We start from the raw sequence: 24,192 nt of genomic DNA, 5'->3' as shown, positions 1-24,192 counted from the left end.
CAGCGAGTGGCAGAGAAGCAAGAGAACAACAAAAACACGTGAGGCCATTACCAGTCTAGGCTCAGAAACTTCTGGCTCATTCTGTTGGCCAAACAAGTCACACGGTCAAACACAAGGACAAAGGATGGGGAAATATACTCTGCCCCTTTAGTAAGAAGAACTTCAAAGTCACACAGTAAAGGGTGTGGTTACAGGGTGGGGTGAAGAATTGGGGTCACTGTTGTAATCTGCATTAGGTTAACTGCATACCTTAACCAAGTCTACCTGGACCAAGGGCCACGGTGTCAGAGGGAGAACTCAGGGCACAATTTAATTATTTGGGCCAAGGTAACAGCTTCTCTAAGTTATAGCAGATGTTATAATTTTGGAAATGAATCCTTTGCAATTGACATTAAGTGCTCAGCTATCTGCACACTTACATATCTAGTTGCCTTATCAAACCTGCACAAGTTAAGGTAACTTTTATTGTTGCCAAGAGTTAATTGATTTAGGCAAAGAAACTTGCATCTGATGCCAACTCAGGTGCTTCTATTCACCATATCGGCTCTCTCTTTGGTTGTTTTGATAATCAGGAATTTCTAAAAAGAATGTATTTTGGATGTGAAATGTTCTAATTCAGACATAAAGACGGGCTGTAAATGAACCTGCCATAAACGTCAGCCCTCTTCCTGCCAATGCTGCTGCTTTCTGCAGTAGCAGAGCTTCCCAGTATTACCAGCTGATACTGAAACAGATCCCCAGCCTGTGATCAATCAGGCCTGTTTGTCTAAAATTGCAGTGGCTCAATCTGAGACCAAAACTCAGAAGTCAGTGGCCCAGATGGGGCTTCTGCCATGCTTCACAAGAGCATGGTACAGGGGAAAAGGCAAATCAGACCCACCTTCCAGCACTTAGTACTTTAGGTTTTGGACAGGAGGCTCACTTTATTATTTGAATATATTTGAAAACATTTTGTTTACAACAAGAAGTAAATGTAAAACACGACTATTGTGGGAGTTTAGAAAAAGGAGCACACATTGAGGGCTGGGTTGGTGAGGAAAGCTTTTCCAAAGGAAATGAGGTCACTCTTTGCTGGGGGAAAAGTGAGGGGGTCATCTCCTTTCTACCACAAGGCTGAACAATCACCTACACCCATGTGCCCTGCAAAAAGTACTATTATTTCCTTGCTGGGCTCAAGGACACCCTTTGGCTTCTGGGAAGTCCACTCTCCTCTCGCCCAGAACTCCAACTTAGCCTCCTCTGGACGCTATCCACGCTGTCCCAAAATTTGCCTGGCCAGTGGTCACCCTGCCTACTTGAGCATCTGTTCTCTTCATCCGCCATTCCTTTCTCAGGTGTAGCCCTGAGTGCCTGGACGGCGGCCTACCGAGCCCTGGAAGGTCTCAGAGTTTGCCTCTCCCAACTGCGGAGCCTAGGACGCTGGGAAATTGGCTGTGCTCCTGAGGAGTGGGGGCAAGATGCGGTCCTGTTTTTAGCCACAGTGCGGTCTTCATCGGATTTCGGAGAAGCCAGTCTTGGATTTCCCCGTCCCCGCGCCCTGGGCAAACGCAGGATTTCCGTGGGAAGCGCCAGTTGGGGTGGGGAGCTGGCTCCCCCCCGTGCTCGCTCCCCTCGGGCGGGCGGGGCGTCTGGCGCCGAGCGCGCTGGAGGAGGTCCTGGCGGGGGCGGGCCAGCCGGCGGGGCTGCCCTCCCCGCAGTGACGTCCCAGAGGGCGGAGGGGCGACGGACTGGCTCCGCGCCCTCCCCGCCTCCTCCGGGCGCCGGGTCCGTCGGTCCTCTGGAGATGCTGCTGCCGCCCGCCGTTGAAGTTGCGGAGCACGCCGCTGCCGTTCTTCCCGCTCCACCGCCGTAGCGCCCCGGCGTCCGAAGGCGCACCCGAGCCGGGCCATGCAGCCGGGAGCGGCGCCGCAGGCCGTGCTGGTGGCCGTGCTGCTGGCGGGGCTCCGGGGCGCGACGGGTCGCCTGCTAAGCGGTGAGTGCGCGCGCGCTGGGGCGGGGGCTGGTTCCCGGGCGCTGGGCTGCAGCACCCACTGCACCCCACCTAAGGCTGACCGTCCTCAGGGCCACGGTGCCTCTTCTCTGGCCCTCCGCGGAGTGGGTGGAGGGGTGGCGCCCCTGCCCCACCAGTGGACTTAGCCCTGCGGCGCCCCCTACTTGTAGAGGAGCAATCGCCCGGCTGGGGAGCCTAGCGCCGGTTCCCTGCGTGTCCTGGACCGCTCGAAGTCCGTTCCCCGCCCAGGGCTGCCAGAATACCGAGAGACGAAGGCTAGATGGGGCAGTGAGCAAACTGCCCCAGTAGGCGCCCCCTCGGCCCTCTCCACTGAGAGCGGCGCCGTGGTCCCCGGGACCCCCACGCAGGGCTTGTCCTCCTGTCCCGGGAGACGGTGCGTACAGTAGGCAGTCTGGATCGGCTGTGCCGTGGGAACCGCAGCCCGTTACTCCTGGTCTCTTCTGGGGGTAGAGGATGGCAGGATCCAGCGCCTGGAATAAGAGCGCTTAGAGATCGGGAAAGAAGCCTAGTTAGCGCGGGGCAAGCCCCGCCTGACTCAGGGGAATGACTCTCTCTGCTTCCTTCCTCCTGTCGTGTCACTGCAGCCTCGGACTTGGACCTCAGAGGAGGTACAGTGCTCTGGCTCCTTGCCTCTTCCATTTGTTCTGCATGTCGAGGCGGGGGCGGTGCGGGGGGGGGGGGCGGCGGCGGAGGGGATGTCCGTTCCCCTTTCTCAGGTTTCCTTGGCAGGCAACAGATTGGCCAAGAGGGATGGAGGAGGATGAAAACCTCCGCTCCGTTATCGGTGCTTCCGAAGCTGATTGAAGGGATCTAAAGTTGGTTTCAGGATGGGGTGGGGTGCAGGGTGGCAAAATGGGAGGGTAACCGAATTCAGCTGTTTGGGTGACGGCAGCACGGGCTCTGTCCTCCGTGGCCGCCCTTCCCCTTCCTGCAAATGAGAGGAGAGAAACACTTCCTGAAGGCAGGGGGACCAGCTGCACCCTGGGCCTTCTTCCAGCTCTGGCTCCCTCTGGCACTCACTGGCTGACTTGGGATGTGTGGCCAGGCTGGGCCATACAGGAAACTCATTTAAGGTGTTATGTTTTCCCTTGATAATCCAACGATGGAAAAGTGGGGACTGCCAGTAAATTCAACTCCACCTTGGGGGTGCCTGGGGCTCATTTGTTTTTCCTCTGCTGCCTCATTTGGAGCCACCTTTAAGGACTCATAAAGCTGAGCTGGCCCAGCCTTCTCCCCAGGGAGCATCCCAGCCCCGGCCTCTCTGGCCAGTGGTCCCTAGTCTCTCTGGAACACCTCCTTAGTGAGAATGTCCCACTTTTGAGGCCTCCTAATTTGCTGATGGAGCAGTCCTGTTAGAGTTTCCCTATTCAGCAATAGGAGAAAAGTGACAGAGAAAGCAAGAAGATGCAAAACTTTTACAATTTGTTTATTGAAAATTTCTTTACAAAAGCGATGAAAGAAGAAACTGAAAATAAGAATTCACAGGAGCTTTCCAGATTATCTGTATGTGATCTGTTCCCATTTAAGCACTGAAAATGCAGTTAACTGCCTGTGGCCTTTTGCTCTGTATTCTGGACAATTTGGAGAATAACTAATGCTATCTGGCTCCGTGCACAGTTGCAAAACAAATTAGGAAAATGAGAACTGTGAGAGCTGGGAAGAGGTTCCCAAACCAAAATCCTTTATTCCTCGCTCTGTGGCAGTAATTCATACCCACAGCCCACAGACTGGCTCTCCATTGCAAGGGATTCCCCTTGTTGAAATCTGGTTTTCACTGTACATCTGGATCCAGAAACATGCTGTGTGTTCCTGTGGGTTAGGAAGCGGCAAGTGTTTCTGTATTCCCGGCACCTAGCACAGCGCCAGGCACGAGCGTACATGCGATACATACTGACTTAACGAAGGAGCAATGAGGCTAATGTTTTGGGTGCAGCACGGCTTTAGGCACCCAGACACAAGCCAGGGTGGTGTGTACTGGTGAACGATTTTTTATCCGTCCTCAGTAGAATCCCATCCATTTGTCCTTGATCGTCTTCAGCAACCTGAGCCTGGGGTGGCGTGGGGAGCAGAGTTCAGTGGTTATGGCTGTGACTTTGTAATTAGATCTGGGTTCTGACTCAAGTCATGCTACTGATAGCTTATGTGGCCTTAGCCAGACTAATTTCTCTGAGCCTCAGTTTTCTCATCTGTAAAATGGGGCATAAACAATATCTACAACAGTGGATTACTATGAGTGTTTAATGAGATAAGGTATGTATGTAAATGCAAAAGCCCCTAGCATAGTACATGACACATCGTAAGAGTTCACTGAATCTTAGCTGTTGACTTTAGGCAAGACCAGTAGCAGAAAACCGCATGAATCTGATGCTTTTATCTTCTGCTTATACCATAGACTGGGTGAATGTTCAGTCCTGCTACTGACACATACACAGAGGGTTCCAGGGTAGAGGAGCCCACGCCCGACTTCAGAACGCCTCTCTTACCTGAAGGAACCCCCAAACAGAGATAACTCACTTTAAGCCACACCGTCTCCTGAGACTCCCTAATGGCATGAAAGTGTTATTTGTTTGCCTTTGAGTGAAACAATAAATCTTCATCTACCTCTCTTTTAAAGATTAATTTTAAATGTCTGCTTTTCAATAATCTGTAATGGAACAAACAAAACATGGAGTCTAAGTCACTGTATCTCCATGCTGGAAGGGGTATTAATTTGCTCTGAGAGCTTAATGACACTACAACAAACCACTGATGAGTAATCAGAACTCCTGCTGAGGCACGGCTTCACTCAGATGCCTCCAGGCATCCCTGCTCTGGTATATGTCGGGGGCACTAACATAGGGAGGCTTCTTTTTTTCTCTAGGTCAGCCAGTCTGCCGGGGAGGAACACAGAAGCCCTGCTATGAAGTCATTTACTTCCATGATGCTTCTCGAAGACTGAACTTCGAGGAGGCCAGAGCAGCCTGCAGGAGAGCTGGGGGCCAGCTAGTCAGCATCGAGTCTGAAGATGAACAGAGACTGATACAAAAGTTCATTGAAAACCTCCTGGCTTCTGATGGTGATTTCTGGATTGGGCTTAGGAGGCGTGAAGAGAAACAAAGCAATGGCACAGCCTGCCAGGACCTTTATGCCTGGATCGATGGCAGCCCAGCAGCATTTAGGTAAGTGTGTGGAACTCACAGCAGCAAACTCACTTGATGTAGCTCCAGAAAGAGGCAGGCTGGATCCACGGTGCCAGTCAGTGGGGAAGAGAAGGCCCAGCCAGGCAGAGCCCTGAGGGGATAGCAGTACTGGCAGAGCCACTGACCAAAGCAGTGGGGCGAAGGTGGTAAATCAGCCTTAACCTAGGCCCAGAGAGCTCTGTCCAGGAGGGTGGCCCAGAAGCATTGCTTCAGTGGCACACAATGCTTGAAGTCAGTGGTTCTGGCTACCTGGCCTTTTGAACTAGAACCCCAGTGAGAGATTTTTTGTAAATTTTTATTGGAGTGTAGTTGATTTACGATGTTGTGTTAGTTTCAGGTGTACAGCAAAGTGAATCAGTTATACATACACATATATCCACTCTTTTTTAGATTCTTTTCCCATATAGGCCATTACAGAGTATTGAGTAGAGTTCCCTGTGCTATACAGTAGGTCTTTATCAGTTATTTATTTTATATATACTAGTGTGTATATGTCAACCCCAATCTCCCAATTTACCCCTCCCCCTGCCCCCTTACACCCTGGTAACCATAAGTTTGTTTTCTACATCTGTGACTCTATTTCTGTTTTATAAATAAGTTCATTTGTACCCTTTTTTTAGATTCCACATATAAGCAATACCATATATTTGTCTTTCTCTGTCTGACTTACTTCACTCAGTATGACAATCTCTAGGTCCATCCATGTTGCTGCAAATGGCATTATTTTGTTCTTTTTAATGGCTGAGTAATATTCCAGTGTATATATGTACCACATCTTTTATCCCTTCCTCTGTTGACGGACATTTAGGTTGCTGCCATGTCTTGGCTATTGTAAATAGTACTGCAGTGAACATTGGGGTGCATGTGTCTTTTTGAATTATGGTTTTCTCTGGGTGTATGCCCAGGAGTGGGATTGCTTACCCAGTGAGAGATTGAAGGCCTGTGAGGCTGAAGGGCTCCAGACTGTAGGAAATTATGATGACAGGCAAGAAATTAGAGCCAAGATCTAATTCTCTGTATTGACCAAGAGGGGACTTAAGGAAGCCTGCAGTTTGTGGGGCCCTTCTAAACCCACAGCACTGGACTCACTTCACACACCTGCCCCCCAGCACCATGGCATTGCCATCGTCCCTCCTTAAGAAAAGCAGTGACGTGGAAGAACGTCAAAAAATATCAAAATTAAAAGGCAGACATAAGACTGGAAAAATGTTGTAAGAAATTTAACAGTTATGATCTTTTTACAATAAAGAGTTTGTATAAGTCAAAAAGTACTAAAAGTTTATATAAGTCAGTAAAACCCCAAAAGATAAAGGGGCAAAAGACCTGAGCAAACAGTTCACAAAATAGAAAATCTAACTGGAAAAAAAAAAAAAAAAAAAATCTAACTGGTAAACAGTAATATGGGGAAAACATTTAAACTCATTTTCAATCAAAAGAATGAAGATTAGACTATATCTTTATTACCTATTCCATTCAAGACAGCGTGAAGTTCACCCATTATGCTGTTCAGATCCACACCTTCATCTAAGTTCCGGGAGTCATTCCTCCAAGATTCTCGTGGGCCTCTCTCCTGGGAGAAACTTTAGAAAGGAAGCTTAGGAGGAACTACACTCCCCACCACTGCAGCTGGTCCCAGCGCCACAACTGATATTTATTGACCCCCCTCCTCCTCTGTCCAGTCTAGATTCCCCTCACCCTCTGTTCGGGGAGCCTCAATGGCTCTCTTACCTTGTGGCAGGACCCAGACCCTCATCCCTGAAGAGTGTGAGGCCTAGTCAACTTGCACTGCTTAGGCTGGAGTGATTTCACTTTTCTATTTACCATCAAAATTGGGCACATGAGTACCAACAGATACCCAAGTAGATAACCTGGGTGTCAAACATATCTCTCCCTGCCTGTAACAGCCGAGATACCTTCGCCTCATGATTAGGGTCCTGCAAAGAGAATGACTCCTCTTCTTGCCTGCTGGTCCCTGGACACAAGAATCCCCAGATGTCCAAGTGGCAGCCATTGTTCATAGTTCAATAACACTCTTGCTGTATCTTCTGGTGGAAGGATTCCCCCAGAAGATACCAGGACCTCTAAACCCACAGAGCTCACCATTGCAGAGACAAGAAACACAAATTCCCCAAGTAAGTACTACCAGCGAAGGTAAGCAGGGCTACTCCTCCTTTCATAAGCTATGGCTTTACGAAATGTATTTCCTAAAGAATAAGACCTGAAAGTCAAAATTACTTCTTTATCCATGGGCTGCAGAATGGATGTTGTGGTACCAGGCATGAAAACGACGCTAATCTCCTTGTACATCTCCATCAGAGCTCTTGGGTGACCAGATGCATTGTCAAGGAGCAGTAATATCTGGAAAGGAAGCTTTTCTCTGACAGTAAGTCTCAACAGTGGCTTAAAATGTTCAGTAAATCATATTGTAAACAGTTGTGCAGTCATCCAGGCTTTGGTTTTCCATTTATAGAGCAAAGGCAGAGTAGATTTAGCATAATTCTTAAGGGTCCTAGGATTTTTGGAATGATCAATGAGAACTGGCTTCAACTTAAAGTCACCAGCTGCATTAGTTTCTAACACGAGTCATCCCGCTCTTTGAAGCTTTGAAGCCAAGCATTGACTTCTCCTCTCTAGCTACGAAAGTCCTAGATGGTATCTTCCATTATAAGGCTGTTTCGTCTACACTGAAAATCTGTTGTTTAGTTTAGCCACCTTCATGAATTATCTTAGCTAGATCTTCTGGATAACTTGCTTCAGCTTCTACATCAGCATTTACTGCTTCACCTTGCATTTTTCTGTTACAGAGAGGCCTTTTTTCCTTAACCTCATGAACCAACCTCTGTTAGCTTCAAACTTTTCTTCTACATCCCTTGGCTCCCAGACCCCAGAATACTCTTGGATGACAAAGGATGATACAAAGGTCAATGATTCAAAATGTGCACTGCATCTTGGAGGGTGATGCCTTATCCTCACAGAGTATTGCCTATAAGCTAGTGCTTCAGCTGTGTTTTCAACAAGTTCATCCATCACTCTGTCAAACTGGCAGCTTCAGGATGGGTGAATATGTGATGTGACTAGTAAATCCCCTGCCTACTCCCACATCTCCTTTGCTATAAACTAGGTTTTTTGGTCTGATGAGATCTTATTTGGAATTCTGTGCTGGTAGATCAAAGACTGTGTAAGCATTTGGATAGTGGCGCTAAGGCCTTGAGGCAAGAAAGGCAAACCCATACCCAGATTGTATGTCTATTCCTATCAACATGAATCATTGCCCCTTTCAGGATGGAAGGAGTCCAATGTAGTCAACTTGCTACCAAATTCTAGGCTGGTCTCTGTTCCCAGCAGATTGGATGTTGGGCAGTAGCTAGATCAGCCTTGGTGAGTGGGAACGGCTACTGTTGAGCCCACACATGGCCTCCATCCCTGCCACCATGGCTACCCTAGTATGTATCTCTTATACCAGCACTGGGGCAGCTGGTAACAGGCTGGCTGACATCAACTGGCTAAGTCATTTTGTCTCCCTGGTTGTTTAGTGCCTCTTCCATGCTAGAGGCTTTTCGGTGGGCTTTAACATATGATAGATTTTCATACTTTACACCTACTCCCATATGTCTATTCACATCACTCTATCCAAGAGCTCCTTGTCCCCAGTCTTCCACCCTTTATCCTTTTAGACTCCTAATCAACTGGCCAAGTTCTTTGCCTTTACCCCTGACTTTTTATATAGTCTAATCTCTAATAACTTCTCTTTCTATACTAAGTGGTTAACTAGGTATATCAACTAAGTTCTGGCCATTGGGAGGATGTTTCCTTATCACTTGATCCTTCAGAACCACCTCTGAGTGGGACTGTAGTACAGCTGCTGCCCATTTGGAGTTGTACCCCCGTGTTTGGCTGACCTATCCATGAACCAAGCTTAGGCTGCCTTTATCAGCTAGTCGTAAGGGATTCCTTTATGCAGCTATAGGTGTAAGCTGAGGGACAGGCTCTGGTACAACAGTGGAAGATGTCATGGCAGTCTGCTTTACCTGTTCATACAGTGCCATCTGGTCCTAAATATACCTCTTCCATCTTGTAATGAGTTGATTCCAGGCCTGCCTAATCTTTTGACTAGGTACGTCTGACAGTGTCTCTCTTACATTAAGCAAGTTGGATTGCATGTTCTCTTGGTGCTCCTTGCCTAGTAGCAAGCCAGGAGTTGCTTTGCAAAAGGTGATTTTTTTTCTCATCTATAGATGATATGTCCTTGCTGTAGAATCTTAAGGGTTTGCACTGTGATTCTCTCATTGGAGCTTGTACAGATTCTATATGGCATTATTTTTCTCACCACTGATACCTCTAATAATAGGGTCTGATGGATCATATGGCCCAAGTGGGAAGTCTGCTTACATCACAGCCTAGAACTGCTTCAGTCCTTTTCTACTCTGGACCCCACTCAGAGACACCTATCTTTCATGTCAACTGGTATATAGGCCAGAGCAGTATTCCCAGGTGTGAAATATGCCACCTCTAGAACCCAAAGAGACCTACCACACGCTATGCTTCCTTCTTAAAATTATTGCAAGACGCTTCAAATTATTGAGAGATGAAATAATTTGACCTTTAATTTGAAAGGGGTGTTCTGGCATTCTCTAGATCACTAGACACCTACACAGTTTCATGAAGTAGCAGGCCCCTGAATCTTCATAGCGTTTACCTCCAACCCTTGGAGGACTTGAGTCTTACTAAGGCCTCCAGTCCTTGCTCATCTGGTTCAATTAACATGATGTCAGCAATATGGTGGACCAGTGTGATTTTTTGCAAGATATCCAGGCAGTCTCTTTTCACATCATATTATGACAGAGGGTAGGAAAATTAGTATAGTCCTGAGGAAAGACCATAAATGTATACTGATGTCCATTCCAAATAAATGCAGACTGTTTTCTGATTCTCTTTCTGATACAGGTGAAAAAGAATGTAGTCACCAAATCTGCATATTAGGTACCCAAGGACATGTTAAGCAGCTCTAGCAAAGATACCACAAATGGCATAGTAGGTGCAATTGAGACTTCTACTTGGTTAAATTTGTGCTACTCCAGTGTCATCCTTCAGGATCTGCCTGGTTTTTGCAGGAGCCAGACTAGTGAATTATATAGAGATATGACAGGGAATACCATCCTTGCATTCTCTAGGTCTTTAGGAGTGGCACTACTTTCTGTCATCTTCGCCTGGATAAGATATTGTTTTCTATTTACTATCTTGGAGAGGATAGGGAAGAATGCAGTTTCAGAGGCTTCCACTTGACCTTCTCCACTATTATAGCTCTTACCCCATAAGTTTTCAATTCATATATTTTAGGACTGGGGAATGACCACTGGATGGGTCCACTGTGAGCTGGTCCTGATGTCAGAGAGAAAGCAGTGAGTGGTCCTGAAGAGAGATCTTAGTCATCTGCCCAGGAATTGAACCTGGGTAGCCTGGATGAAAACCAGGAATCCTAGCCGCTAGTCCACCAGGGGCTAGAGGCTAGAAGCAAAGTTCCCCTAGCTCTTACCCACACTGGAAAATGCATTTCTCAAGGAGGCAAAAACTATAAAAGCAGGTACAAAGTTTATTATTAGAGACACAGCATAACATGTGGCAGAGCACACAGAGAAGCAGTTCGTTTATTTAAGACAGAAGCAAGGCAGAAATACACACCCAGAGAGAAAGGGTTCGGGCATCCTCTGTAATGAGGAGGAGTGCGGTAAAGAGGTGATTTAAATCACTAATGTAGGACAGTCCTTCTGGGTCTTTGTTTACCTTTGGCCAATTATCTTCTTCTTTCACACCTGACCAGTCCTAAGACCCTCCCTAATATGCATGCGCAACTTTTTGCTAAGATGGATTCCACCACAGAGGCCTGTGGGGATATGTCCACACTTATTATGGGGTGGCGCCCCCCCCCCCGTTTTGACCCTCAAGGAGCCTTTCTGTGCATGTGCAGACAAAGAAGTTTTCCTTGACCTCAGGAGTGGTCATCTTATCTCTTTATTCCTGCAGAGCTCAGCTTCTGCCACTAGCTTTGTCCTTGGAGTGTCTGGGTGAGAACAAAGCTTCAATTTTATTCCACTTGACAAACACCAGCTGTCCAGCCCAGGGGCCTATCTATCTCCTACTTCAGTCCTGGGCCAGAACTCCATTTAATACTTGGCCTCAATATGCTCCCACTCAAAAGGGTAGTCTTAATGACACTTCAAGTCTTTGGGTATCAGTGTTAACTTGCACCCTGTGTCCAGCAGTCTTTGTAATATTTGGGTATTCCTCTTTCCCCAGTGTATTGTTACTTGAGTAAATGGCCATAGGTCCCTTTGGGAGAATAGAAGAAATTACCATGTGCACCTAGTGTGGTGTTGCAGGGTCCTTCCTCCTTCTAGCAGTGAGTTCCAAGCCTGAAAGCTGGCTCAAGTCCAGAAACTAGATGCCAGGCATAATATTCCAACCATTCCATCATCTGTGAAATAAAATAACCTAAAGCCATAGGGCCAGTGGGGAGGAGAACAGACAAGCAGGAGGTCTACCAACAGGGTTGGAAAATTGCCTGGAGGTGACTAATGAGGTGCAGAGCCCAGCCCCAGTCAGGGTCTCCAGCTCTCCAGGCAGTGTCCAAGCAGCCTCGCAAGCTCAGCTATCATCCAGGCAAATTCAACCCAGTGGCTTCAGCAGAGGATTTTCCTTTCGGTGAACTGCAGCACAAGACTCAAGCAGAGCCATATGAGGGTGCTACACAGAGAGCTGTCTCCTAAGGAGGGGCTCTGACACGAGCTAGGCAGAGCAGCAAGGCTCATCTAAATAGCCTGAGCATCAGGGCAGATCTGGGCCCCCGAAGGAAACTGCTTAGGTGAGTAACCAGGCGAACTACAAAGCCCAGCCCTGAGTCAGCACATGGGGTGGGTGCTTGCAGCATTTAAACTATCTATGGAATCTCAGGCTTTAACCTGGCACCCACATATCCAACTGGGTGGCAGCATCATTTAATTTCAAGTACCATTGGGGCTGCTAGTGCACCCCGCCCAGGAGCTAGGGAGACAAAGACAAGAAATCAGGCGGCAGAGGCTGACAGAAGGGCTCATCAGCCTGATGAAGTAGAAACAACTTAAAACCTGAAGAAGACTACTTGGGCCTCCTGCTTTTGCCCCCACCCCATCTCTTGCTTTGAAGCCTCTCCATGCTGGAAAGTCTTGCTCAGATGCTTGAATTTTCTATCCGCTCCTCAGAGCTAGGAAGGCAGCTATGGCTGTTGAAAAGCATGGGGAGATGGAAACAGGGCAAGCTCTGGATGAGATAAGCCATGCCTCTCTCAGTGCATCTGATTTCTAAAAAAAGAGAAACAAAACCCAGTTAGCCAAAAGCAAAAAAGAAATAAGATCATCCAGACTGGCCCTGCTGGCTGCTTTTTCTCATAATTCCTTTGCAGACCTTATATGGTAATATATTCCTCCCTGCAAAGGCAAATGTCAGATGATTGATTGTGATGTCCGTATTAGAAAGCATGGTTCTACTTACTGGAAACACTTCAGTTCCTCCCTGTCTCTTAAGCTCCTGGCTCAGTGGAACATGATAGGAAAACAAAGGCTTTGAAGTCTTGTGGTATCCTTCTCCAGTTGCCTCCACTGTTGACCCCTTTCCTACAGGAACTGGTATGTGGATGAGCCTTCGTGCGGCAGCGAGGTCTGCGTGGTCATGTACCATCAGCCATCAGCACCCGCCGGAATCGGGGGCCCCTACATGTTCCAGTGGAATGACGACCGATGCACCATGAAGAACAATTTCATCTGCAAATATTCCGCTGGTAATGAATCCTCTCCCAAATTATATGGCTGAATTCTCAACCTCCTCTCTCATTTCATAAGCAGCTGCTGGTTCCAAGAATTTGTCACGTGGTCTCTGAGAAAGCTTGTTGCAAATGCCAGCAGTGTTAAACATTGGGAGTTCTTGTGAAGGGAGATGTAGTGACACTTCCTCACTGAGGAGTAATTCTAGCACAGGAGAGGGGTGTTAGATGCTAAGAGAAGGGTTGAAGAAATGAAAGGGTCTAATTTATGTATGATAAGGCAAGAATTATGAGAATTCAAGAAACAAAAAGCCCTCCAAGTGGACAGTTATAATTCTTATTCTTTCCGGATATGAGGTTGTATGCTGTAGGAGCCTGGAATACAGTAAGTCCCTACATACAAACCTTCAAGCTGCAAACTTTCAAAGATGCCAACCTACGTTTGCATGTCCAGTCCCGTAAGTTAGTTCACGTGTCTGGCGTACATTGTCACATGCGCGCATCCTCTACAAGTGCTTGTGCTTTCGTGTACTTTACTGTACAGTACTGTATAGAGTATAGTGGTACAGTATCTTTATTTCAAGCCCAGGATGTCCTGAGGCAAGTGTAAAAGCAATGGTGATGTAGCTGGTACTGTACTGTACTGTAAGATTTAAAATGTACTGTACTGTAAGATTTAAAATGTTTTCGTTACATTTTCTGTTTGTTTTTTATGTATTATTTGTCTGAAAAGTATTATAAGCCTATTACAGTACAGTACTATATAGCCGATTGTGTTAGTTGGGTACCTAGGCTAACGTCGTTGGACTTACAAACGTGCTTTCCGAACAGAACTCGTTCGTATGTAGTGGACTTACTGTAAAGAAGAAATATGAAAGGAAGCTGGCCATTGTTCCTGCAAGTCTTCTACCAGCCACGTGACATTATTTTCTGGGGCTTGAAGGAAACAGAATAATGACCAGAGGAGGTAGATGATAAAATATATCAATTTTACTGACACTGGGCAGATAGAAGTCAATTTGATTAGCAGGCTTAAACTCCTTAGGGCACCCTCTAAATGCACACCTTGCAAATTTAATTGGCGTTTGCTTCTAAATCTGTGAAGGGTTTTGAATTGGCTACAAGCCTGTAGTCTCACTGTGCTGAGGTTTCCCAAACTCCTCCATTATGTTGGACTTCGATCTAAACGTGAAGTGATTTTTGATCTGTTACTGAAGTTTCTCACCTCCCTGAAGCCAACTGCTTGACCCCAATTCTGCATCCTTTCCTGACACAAGTAGAATGACTTGTTAGTTACATCTATTCAGGGACTAAACAATCCTGTCATTTTTAAATTGTCGGAATTTGACTGTGCTTTTGCTGCTAAAGTTGTTTTTCCTCCCTCTTCACCCCTTCGGATGAATTCTCTCCAAAGACCTGGCCTTCCCCACCATACAGAGTTGTCTCAGGCAGGGAGGTTGCAAGGACTGAGGCTGGCTTAGCAGGGCACATTTTTAGAGCAATTAAAGCAAGGCACTTGTTACAAACTGGCTGCCCCATCACTTTTGTTCCTTATATCCTATTAGCTCCATGATTTAAAATGTTGTACTTCTTAAATATTTTTTGAAATGTGAGATTTTGACATTTGTTTTCATAGCCTTTCATTTTTGGACTTTGAACCTAGTTAGGTTTTTTTTTTTAATCATAATCTTTATTAATTTTGCTACTGCCTGATTTAGATTGAGTCCTGGCAGGAAAAAGATGGCCCACTCAAAGGGTTTAATGAGAAGAGTAAAGTAAAATGATATTTGCCAAGGTGTGGGCACAGAGCATGAGATGGTGAAGTGCCCAGGAATTAGCTACAGTGGGAAGTTGTTACTACCCCTAGGTTTCAAGGAGCAAGAGGAGGGACTCCAGAGAAAGCTTGGAGTCATGGAAGAGGAGCCACCCAACAGGAGCTGTAACCAGAGAACACAGCTACTGTCAAACCACAGTGACGTGGGAAGGGGGCCTGCGGAATAACTACCAGGACTCCTCTCTTCTCCTACCCTCTAATCTCCTGCTTCTGCCTCCTACTGGTTAAGTCCAATCAAGAGCCAAAGGACAGACTTCCCTGGTGGCGCAGTGGTTAAGAATCCACCTGCCAATGCATGGATACATGGGTTTGAGAAGGTCCAGGAAGGTCTTTCCTGGTCCGGGAAGATCCCACATGCTGCGGAGCAACTAAGCCCGCACGCCACAACTACTGAGCCCGCGTGCTGCAACTACTGAAGCCTGCATACCTAGAGCCCATACTCCGCAACAAGAGAAGCCACCGCAGTGAGAAGCCCACGCACCGCAATGAAGAATAGCCCCCGCTCTCCCACTCTCTGCAACTAGAGAAAGCCCGTGCGCAGCAGCGAAGACCCAACACAGCCAAAAAAAAAAGAGCCAAAGGACAAGGGAGCCACAAGACACAGTCCATAGACATCAGCCTCCCAGGACACAGAGAAGGACCAAGAATAGATCCAGCAGAGAGAAGTGGGCACACGGAGAAAGACTAACACATTGCCTTTACGTGGCCCCCCTCCTCAGGATAGGTTCACACACCTCAGCACGCCATAAAAAATTGGCTTGATCAGACCCTTGCCTGTCTCCAGCCCCAGTTCTTACCACTCTTATTCCCCCCCCATCCCATTCCCCTCTGCCCTCTGTGAAGTTCCCCAAGAGCTCTTAACTGCTGTTTCCAGTGCTTGGAACACCCTTCCCTCTTTCCCGGTCAGCTCATTCTCAGCCTTCAGGTTCAGGTTAAACATCACCTCTCATCACAACCCAGTGCAGTAGGTGATCCTTGATGATAATGATGATGATGACAATGGTGATTTTCTATAAGGGGCGTTTTTAGGACAATCTGCAGAATTTGAATAAGATCTGTAGATTGGTTAATACTATATATATCAATGTTGATTTCTTGGTTTTGATAATTTTACTATGATTATGTTAGAGTATTACCCCCCCCCTCCCATCTTAAATACACACTGAAGTATTTAGGGAGTAAAGGGTAACTATGGCTGCAACTTATTCTCAGGAAAAAAGTTATGGATGTGTCTGTATGTGAATATATATACGTGTATGTGTGTGTGTGTGTATAGATTTAGATATAGACTTGTAGATATAAATATATAGGATATATATAAAGAGCGAGACAGAGAATAATTATATAAATGAAACGTGATAAAATGATAACATTTTGGTGAAGGATACATGGGAATTCTTTGTACTAATCTTGCAAATTTCCATAAATCTGAAATTATTTCCAAATAAGAAGTTTTAAAAAATCACTTCCTCTGGTAAGCATCCAGGGCCCCTCAAAACTAGGTTAAGTGTTCCTCCTATGAGGATCATAACACCTCACACACACAGTACTTTAACTGCCTGTTTACAGGTTTGTCCCCTTCACTATATGGTTGGCATGAGGTCTGGAAATATACATGTTTGACCAGTTAATCCCTGCACTTGACGGGCTAGGGGAAGGTCACCCAGTATGGTTGCAACAGGATGGCACAACATCCCATTATACCAGAGGGCAAGGGACAGGTTGAAAGATAGCATCTAAAACTAGATTTGACAACATGACCACATAGAGTAGGTGGCATGCTAGCCAGATCTGATCACTTGATTCCTCCTGGGGTGTGCTAAAGGCATAGACGCATTCAGTGGAAATCAGAGACAAATCATCTGAGGCCATGTGTCACAGACCATTGCAGCAACTGATGGAAGTGCTGCGTTAATTTGCCATGTTCACTGCAGTTTTGCCCAGTGGATTGAACTATGGAGGGACAAGAAAATGACTACATCGTGTAATGTCTTTGAATATATGATGTATTGCAATATATCACAAAATTAATGTGTTAATATTCTCCTGTACTTCCATATTTTATTGCCATCCTGTAGAATATAAGTTCCTTAGAGGGCTGGGACTACTTTTCACTTGCTATTGTATCTCTAATACCTAGCACAGAGTTTGTCTCCTTGTGATTTTAATTTTTCATTTGAATTTTTTAAATTAAAATCCCAGTTCAGCTACTTATTAGCTGTGAGATTTGAGCAAGGTGTTTAATCTCCCTGTACCTGAGTCTCCTTGTGTGCAAATTCAGAACAGCACTTACCTCATAAGGCTATTATCAGGATAAATTGTGTTTGTTTTTAATAAAACATTTAGAGCACGATGCTGTTTCTATCATATAGCAGACATTTTTAATAAATAAATGGATTTGCATCATCTCTACACACACGCACACACACACACACGATTAAAAGTTTCCTTTCTGAATAAAACTTCAGAATAGCTTTGACATCCTGGCCTTAGGACTGTGAATTCTAAAATTTTGACCTTATGGACCCTGACGCTATGATCCCAGAGCATCTGATCAGCGTAGAGTCACCGCCAGTACAAAAGGCTGACACACTTTCAGCCAAAAATAAAAACATTGATGTAGGTTGTCTGTGCAGCCTGACTCTCCTGAGGTTCTTAGAAATATTTTAAATGACTCGTGTTCTAGATCACCAGGCTCTGCCTTGGGGCTGGCCGTGGTCTACTTAGTCCCAGGCCACTTCCACTGCTTGGAGATCAGTGTTTGTTGCTCTAAAATATCCCCAATAGGAATTGATCAAATGTCTTGGATTGCTTTACAACAGTTCAGGCCTGGGTGTAGCCAGGGAGGAGTGGGGATTATTGTTGAAAGCAGATTAGCCATACGTTCCTAAGAGTTAAAGCTGCATGATGGTACATAGGGGTTCATTATACCGATCTTTCCACTTTTGCGTATATTTGGAAATTCTCATATTTAAAACTTTCAGTTTTAAAACTAAAAAGTTTACTTTTTAAAAAAGAAAAAAGTGCCCAAGTAAAGCTGAGGAAAGGCTAGTCTTTGTGCAGAAGAGATTCTTTGGACTTACTAACCTGGTTTCTAGTGTCTGATAATACTAAACGAAATTTGTTGGACAACTGAATGAACAGATAAATGGATGCCATGCTCTGGCCAACTTCATTCAGATGGCATGGAAATTTACTTATTACTCTCATTCTTGTTTCTTTCTGCTATAGAAAAACCAACAGCTCCTTCTACAAGGCCTGGAGGTAAGACTGTCAATTGAGATTTGAGTTAATTTGGGCTGTTTCACAGGTTTAGAAGCTTTTCATAGGTTTAGAACCACATGTTCTTTAAACCAGATTATTCAGCAGAAAGACCACTGGTGTTAACCCTGACCCTTTGGACAGGTATATGCCACACCGGACATGACCAGTAGTTCATTAATCTCACTAGCATTGTCTTTCTCTCAAATATCTGAAAAGTAATAGTTGCAAGTTCAGTTTGGGATGTTACTTGTCATTACTGACAATATGAAAGGAATAATCCAATCTAATGATCCAAGAAGCAAGTCAAACTGATAATTTGTGGTCCTAGAAGTGAGTCATTGGCCCTTCCCCTTGGCACTTCAGTACTTTATGGTCCTTGATATCAGCTGCCTGCTGGTTGTGTCCGTACATGATTCTTGGCAGCAAGTCTCACCAGAAAGATAAAGACAAGTAAACCTCTAGGTCAGCAAATTCAATTCTTTACTTCCCTGTGTTTATAAACGGCACTGGTCACAATGCTGGTGCTTTTTGGCATCCCACCCTGAAGCTGGTAGGACCTCAGAGAATATCTGGATTTTGATGCCTTTCTCCAGGTTCTCAAGTGCATGTGTCTCCCTCCAGGTGAAAGAACAGAGCCAGCAATGCCCATACTTCCAGAAGACACAGAGAAAGAAGATGCCACAGAAACACTGAAAGAAAGCAAAGGTATGTACAGAACTCTCCCAGAGAAAAATAGATAATATGACTCTCTTGATCACAAATTCCCCATGATTATATACCCTACTTTGTTCTTTCCCACAGCAACTTAAAAATGGAACCAGACAGAGCACTTGTGACTTTGTAAAAACTGCATTATATGTTAGATTTTGTCAGTGAAATACACAAATGGAGCTATCCTAAGACAATTGGGGCGATTAGACAAGACAGGAGGTAAAAAAAAATCTGCATGAAGACAGACGAGGCTTGAGAACCTCCCAGAAGTTGTTTGGGGGGAGGGGAACTAGAGAATGGATGTAGAGAAATAAGAGCAGAAAGACCCAGGCCATGATTAATATTTCTTTACGAGACAAATAGAGGCAATGGACATAAAAGATAAAAGAAAATGGAGTGATAAATTGGAGTGCTAATGGACTTTCAACCTCAACTCTCACCTTGAGTTTCAAGAGGGAGATCAGGGCTGGTTACTAGACTTATCATGGTGATCATTTCATAATGTATGCAAATGTCAAATCAATATAGAATACATCCAAAACTAACATAATATTATATGTCAACTATATTTCAATTAAGACAAAAAAGAGAAAGATCTGAGTTTTTGTCACTGGGCAATTTTTTAAAAAACACTTAATTTTTCAGTTTAGTTATTTGCATAATAGAAGTAATAACATTTTTCTCACCTACCTGAGAGCATTTCTGTGTCCATAAAATGAAACAGGATATTACAGTACTGCAATTCAGTTGTGACACTAGTCACCCCATGTTAGCACAGACCCTACAGGTTAAGGGCTCAGTCCCCAGCAAGACTGCCCTCACTTCAGATATCAGCCACAAGTTAGGGGTCCCCAGGCCACCCACACTTCTAATCGACTGGCTACAATTCCAGGGAGCGCCCATGACCCCATCACGTTCAATCATTCACTAGAACAACTTACAGAACTCGGGAAAACACTGTACCTATGACTATGTTTTATTATAAAGGATACAGATCTAGGAGCAGCCAAATGAAACACATACAGTAAGGTCTGGGAGGGTCTCGAATGGGGACTCTCTGTGTCCTCTCCCTGTGGAATCAGGATGCCTAATCACCTTCCTGGCAAATCAACGTGTTCACCAGCCAGAAGGCTCCACTGCGCTTTGGTGTGCAGAGATTTTCTTAAGGTCTCATTACTCAGCACAGTTGATTTGATCATTGGCTGTGTAACTGAACTCACCCCCTAGGCCCCACCAGCCCCCATCCTGAGACATCTCTGTCAGTATAAACTCTGATCTGGTCTGAAGGGCTCATGGATAAGGAAGTTACTCCTATTTCTGAGAAATTCCAAAGATTTAGAGCCTCCCGCCCAGGTACCAGGGACAAAGCCCAGTCAAATTCTTTATCATACAACAGATGTAATGTGTGAAAATGCTTTTTAAAAAATCCAAAGTTCTGTGCAGCGGTGGGTGGCATTTTTATTGCTCATTGTTACTACGGTGGTATTTAAAGTAGGTTTTGTTTTGAGGTTTCTTTTTGGTGGTTGTCGGGTTTGTAGCCTCACAGAAAAACAAAGCCACAGCCTCTGGATGGTTGGGAATCTTAACCAGTAGCAGTAGGAAAAGGCTCAGTCCCCAATCATTGATTCCTCCCAAAGCCCCTTGAGGGAAAATTCTCTGGTTCTAAGACTTAAGTCTTAGGAAAGGTAAGAATGGTAGATCTCTAAGTGCCCTCCACAGTCACTGCTCATGGGCCCAACCGGATCCAGTTTGCAGTCAGAAACGTGGGTAAGGCTCTACAGTCTGATTCATGTGTTACACGTGACCTTCTCATTCCTGGCAATAACACGGAGACTTCTGGCTTGTTTCTTTTTACCTCCCTCTCCCCGATCCCACCTTGGAAACTACTGTTTCTGTCCTTAGAGTCAAAGACATCAGCACCCCCAAGCAGCCTCAGCTTTGTTAACAAAGAGGAAGAACGAGAAAAGAGATAATCTCTTTCATCTGAAAAAAATGTTTAATTAACAAAACTGCCCATCTTGTATTTTGCAAGAGACCCAAAAATGTAAACTTCTTTTCTCTCTATTACTTCAGATAATAGGACAGGTAGAAAAGCCTCATTTATTGAAACTGGAAGACTTTGCTCTCTGGGTAACTATTTCCTTCCAGAATGCGCTCCTTGGAATGCTCTGTGTTGATTACGCTTTTTTAAGCCTGTTTTGAAGTACACAGAAACACCACTAATGCTGATAATGTGTGCTTTTCTTTGCAGAAGCTGCCTTGAATCTTGCCTACATCCTAACCCCCAGCATCCCCCTTCTCCTCTTCCTTGTGGTCACCACAGGTGTATGTTGGGTTTGGATCTGTAGAAGGAGGCAAGTAAAACCTTCATCATGTAAACCTTTGTGTTTTCTGAACTCTTCAAGATTTGGACTTCATTAAAAGCCGTGGCAGCTCCAAGAGAATCACTCCTACAGATTTGAGAGTAAATTTTCTGATGGGCTCAGGGCACTCAGAAGTACTAAGCATTGTGCTTAGCTGTGATTAAGAGAGTGATCTTACATTCTTTAATTTTTGTGTGTGTGGAAGATTTTAAACGACTTGAGGGGTGAGACCGTGTTATTCATCTGTGCATCCACACATCACTCAGCAAAGTGCTCTCATGCATGTATGCGCTCACTCCAGGAATGCTTGTTGGGTGAGTGAAGGAATGGATAGTGAGCCCTCTGAAAACGACTGTTCCAAAGCCTGGCAAACCACTGACGCTAAACCACTTAATTCAAAATGAAATAGCCAAATCCTTTTAATTGACTTTTAATTGAATTCACAAGTGTAGATTGCTACAAAATAGCTGCACTAAGTAGCCTAAAGCACCTCTGTTACTGGATCATGTGCCACCATTTTTGAGGTAACCAGAGGTCTTCTCAGCTACCTTTTTATCCCCCATCATCATGGTCTACATAGAAGAAAGAAAGCAAAGGTACAGTTTAAGACTTGACTCCCTTTGATGACCAATTTAAGAGAAACTAGTAAGATTCCAATGTAGACCCTACTTCATTTAATAATAACTTCCATATAGGATTATTAGAAGAATTAAAGCAGTTAATATATGCAGAATGAGTATATAGTGAGCACTCAAAAATGTTATCTCTTCCTATGATCATTTTCATTGGTTAATTCCTTTTAACCTAAAAATAGAATTCAGTTCAAAAACTTGCAAATATATTTTCTAACTGCTTAGTCTGTGGTTGGGTCTTGATTTCCCTCCCTTATCTATCTATTTATCACCTCACCGCAATGTGAGATTGTGGCTTTGAAGCTGGAGTCTATCTCAGGGTTTTAACCATCTTTGTGCCACAGACCCCTGTAGCAGTCTGGTGAAGCCTATGGATTCCTTCCCAGAACAATATTTTTAAATGCATAAAATAAATTACACTGGATTACAAGGGAAGGAATAATGCTGTTATATAGTTTAGCGAAATATTTCCAGAAATGAATGTGAAACAGTAATACACATGCTCCTTTATTAATGCTTCTTTATTTAGTGGTGAGTATAAGTATCATAATACTGAAGTAGAGATGAGCATAAAATATTTTAAGGCATCTTAAGTAATAACTGTGATGTGATATGAAAATATCTATGATTTCTGTTGGTGAGCAAGTCAAGATATTACTAGTGGGAATTCCCTGGCGGTCCAGTGGTTAGGACTCCGTTGCTTTCACTGCCGAGGGCCGGGTTCGATCCCTGGTGGGGGAACTAAGATCCCACAAGCCGAGTGGTGCAGCCAAAAAGAAAAACACAGAAACAAAAACAAAGAAAGCTATCACTACTCAGGTTAACTGCCCACATTCAAAACCGAAGGACAAGCTCAATTTCACTTAGAGATGGATTTTTTTAAATGCGGTATTTTCCCCCATGCAATTCTATCCATGGACCCCCTGGAGGCTCTGGGGATCCCAGAATCAACACCTCCGTTCTGTGCTCTGGCAGCAGTGAGTGATAGATATATAACAACACTCTCCTCTTTTATTCCCACCCCACCCAAAACCTTGACCTGTAGGTTGAGGCAGGTGAGAAGCGCAGCACAGTGACTGCCCAGAATGGCCCCCTCCTGCCTGCACAGGGGCACAGGGATGTTCTCAGTCCCCTTGTCCGCTGAGCCCTGGTTCTCTTTACTCCTAGGAAACGGGGGCAGCCAGGCCCCAGCACGAAGGAGCAGCGCCCCGCCTGGCCCGCTCCTCAGCCGGGGAACAGCCCGGACCTGGAGGTTTACAATGTCATACGAAAGCAGAGCGAAGCTGATCTAGCCGAGACCCGGCCGGACCTGAAGAACATCTCATTCCGAGCGCGCTCGGGAGAGGCCACTCCCGACACCATGTCTTGTGACTATGACAACGTGGCCATGAACCCATCCGAAAGCGGGTTCTTGACGCTGGTGAGCATGGAGAGTGGCTTCGTGAACAACGACGTTTATGAATTCTCCCCAGACCGAGTGGGAAGGAGCAAGGAGGCCGAGTGGGTGGAAAATGAAATATATGGTTATTAGGATGCACGATCGAACCCTGAACTGACAAGAATGGGAAAGAAGAGAGAAGCAAAAGTCTATTTTCTATAAGGAAATCACTCAGAAGGTCTGTGAAAGTGCTCAGATCAGGTCCTGGGGGCGAGCATGAGAGCCCCTGTTGGACCCGCACTTCAGGCTATATCCCTTATCCCAGTCCCTCACCTGGCTGGAACTTCTGAGAAAGCACCTTGTCCAGCGTCTGGCACATAATAGAAAATAAACAACTGATTGTTACAACTGACTTTCAAGGGACAGTGCTTTCACTGGGTGGGTGGCGGGGGGGTAGCTGCCGTGGAGCTTGGGAAACCAGCCTCTAGGTTCTGTTTCTCCTGTTCTGTACAGCTGCAAGCATCACCACAAAGAGACAGAAAGTACAGAATCTTTTCAAAGCCCGCCTATGCCAGCCTCGAGCTGGGCTGCGCATCAGCAATTCTTATATCTATTTTTTTCGAAGAATCAAATCAAATAAAAAGCAGGAAACAGAATGTTAGTCAGTCTGTGTCTACAGCCCTTCCTCTGCATGTGGCCTCTGGGGACCTTTTTTTCTTTTTCCTGACATCCAAACGTGGAAATATCTAACTTGGAAACACTTTAGAAACTGAAAATGAAGGTTGAATCTAGGGTTCTTGGCTTATTTGTGTTCCCAGCCCTGTTACTGCACGTTTTTCTGTTTGTGTGTTTGTTTTACTGCAGCGTCAACATAGCATTAGTAATAATGCTAATGATTTTACCTTTTTGTTTTCGGGATCTGACTATTTCAAAAACTTTTGGACTCAAATGCTGAGAAAAGTCACCTAACATCAGTCATTTACCAGATGAAGTTCTGAAGGTCATTGTTTAAATCACCAACAACATCC

At 45.2% G+C, this 24,192-nt stretch overlaps 1 protein-coding gene across 3 annotated transcripts; it reads left to right on the top strand.

The window, feature by feature from the left end:
* Positions 1-1,666: 1,666 nt before the first annotated feature.
* On the top strand, positions 1,667-23,820 carry LAYN (layilin). 3 transcript variants are annotated; one of them, XM_082343525.1, is made up of 7 exons: positions 1,667-1,972; positions 4,872-5,169; positions 12,843-13,000; positions 18,048-18,080; positions 18,702-18,785; positions 21,043-21,145; positions 22,954-23,820. In XM_082343525.1, exons 1-7 carry the CDS (start codon positions 1,888-1,890, stop codon positions 23,315-23,317), a joined length of 1,125 nt encoding a protein of 374 aa, XP_082199651.1. In that variant the 5' UTR covers positions 1,667-1,887; the 3' UTR covers positions 23,318-23,820. The 3 variants fall into 3 exon arrangements, with proteins under 3 accessions (XP_082199651.1, XP_082199653.1, XP_082199652.1); XM_082343527.1 differs by lacking the exons at positions 1,667-1,972; positions 4,872-5,169 and adding an exon at positions 7,189-7,322; XM_082343526.1 differs by lacking the exons at positions 1,667-1,972; positions 4,872-5,169 and adding an exon at positions 7,366-7,573.
* The last annotated feature ends 372 nt before the right edge of the window (positions 23,821-24,192 follow it).

This window comes from Balaenoptera borealis, assembly GCF_965194805.1.
Source record: "Balaenoptera borealis genome assembly, chromosome: 11".
Classification (NCBI taxonomy): domain Eukaryota; kingdom Metazoa; phylum Chordata; class Mammalia; order Artiodactyla; family Balaenopteridae; genus Balaenoptera; species Balaenoptera borealis.
Note: the sequence above shows the minus strand (reverse complement) of the source record. Positions and strands in the feature narration are given on the sequence as shown.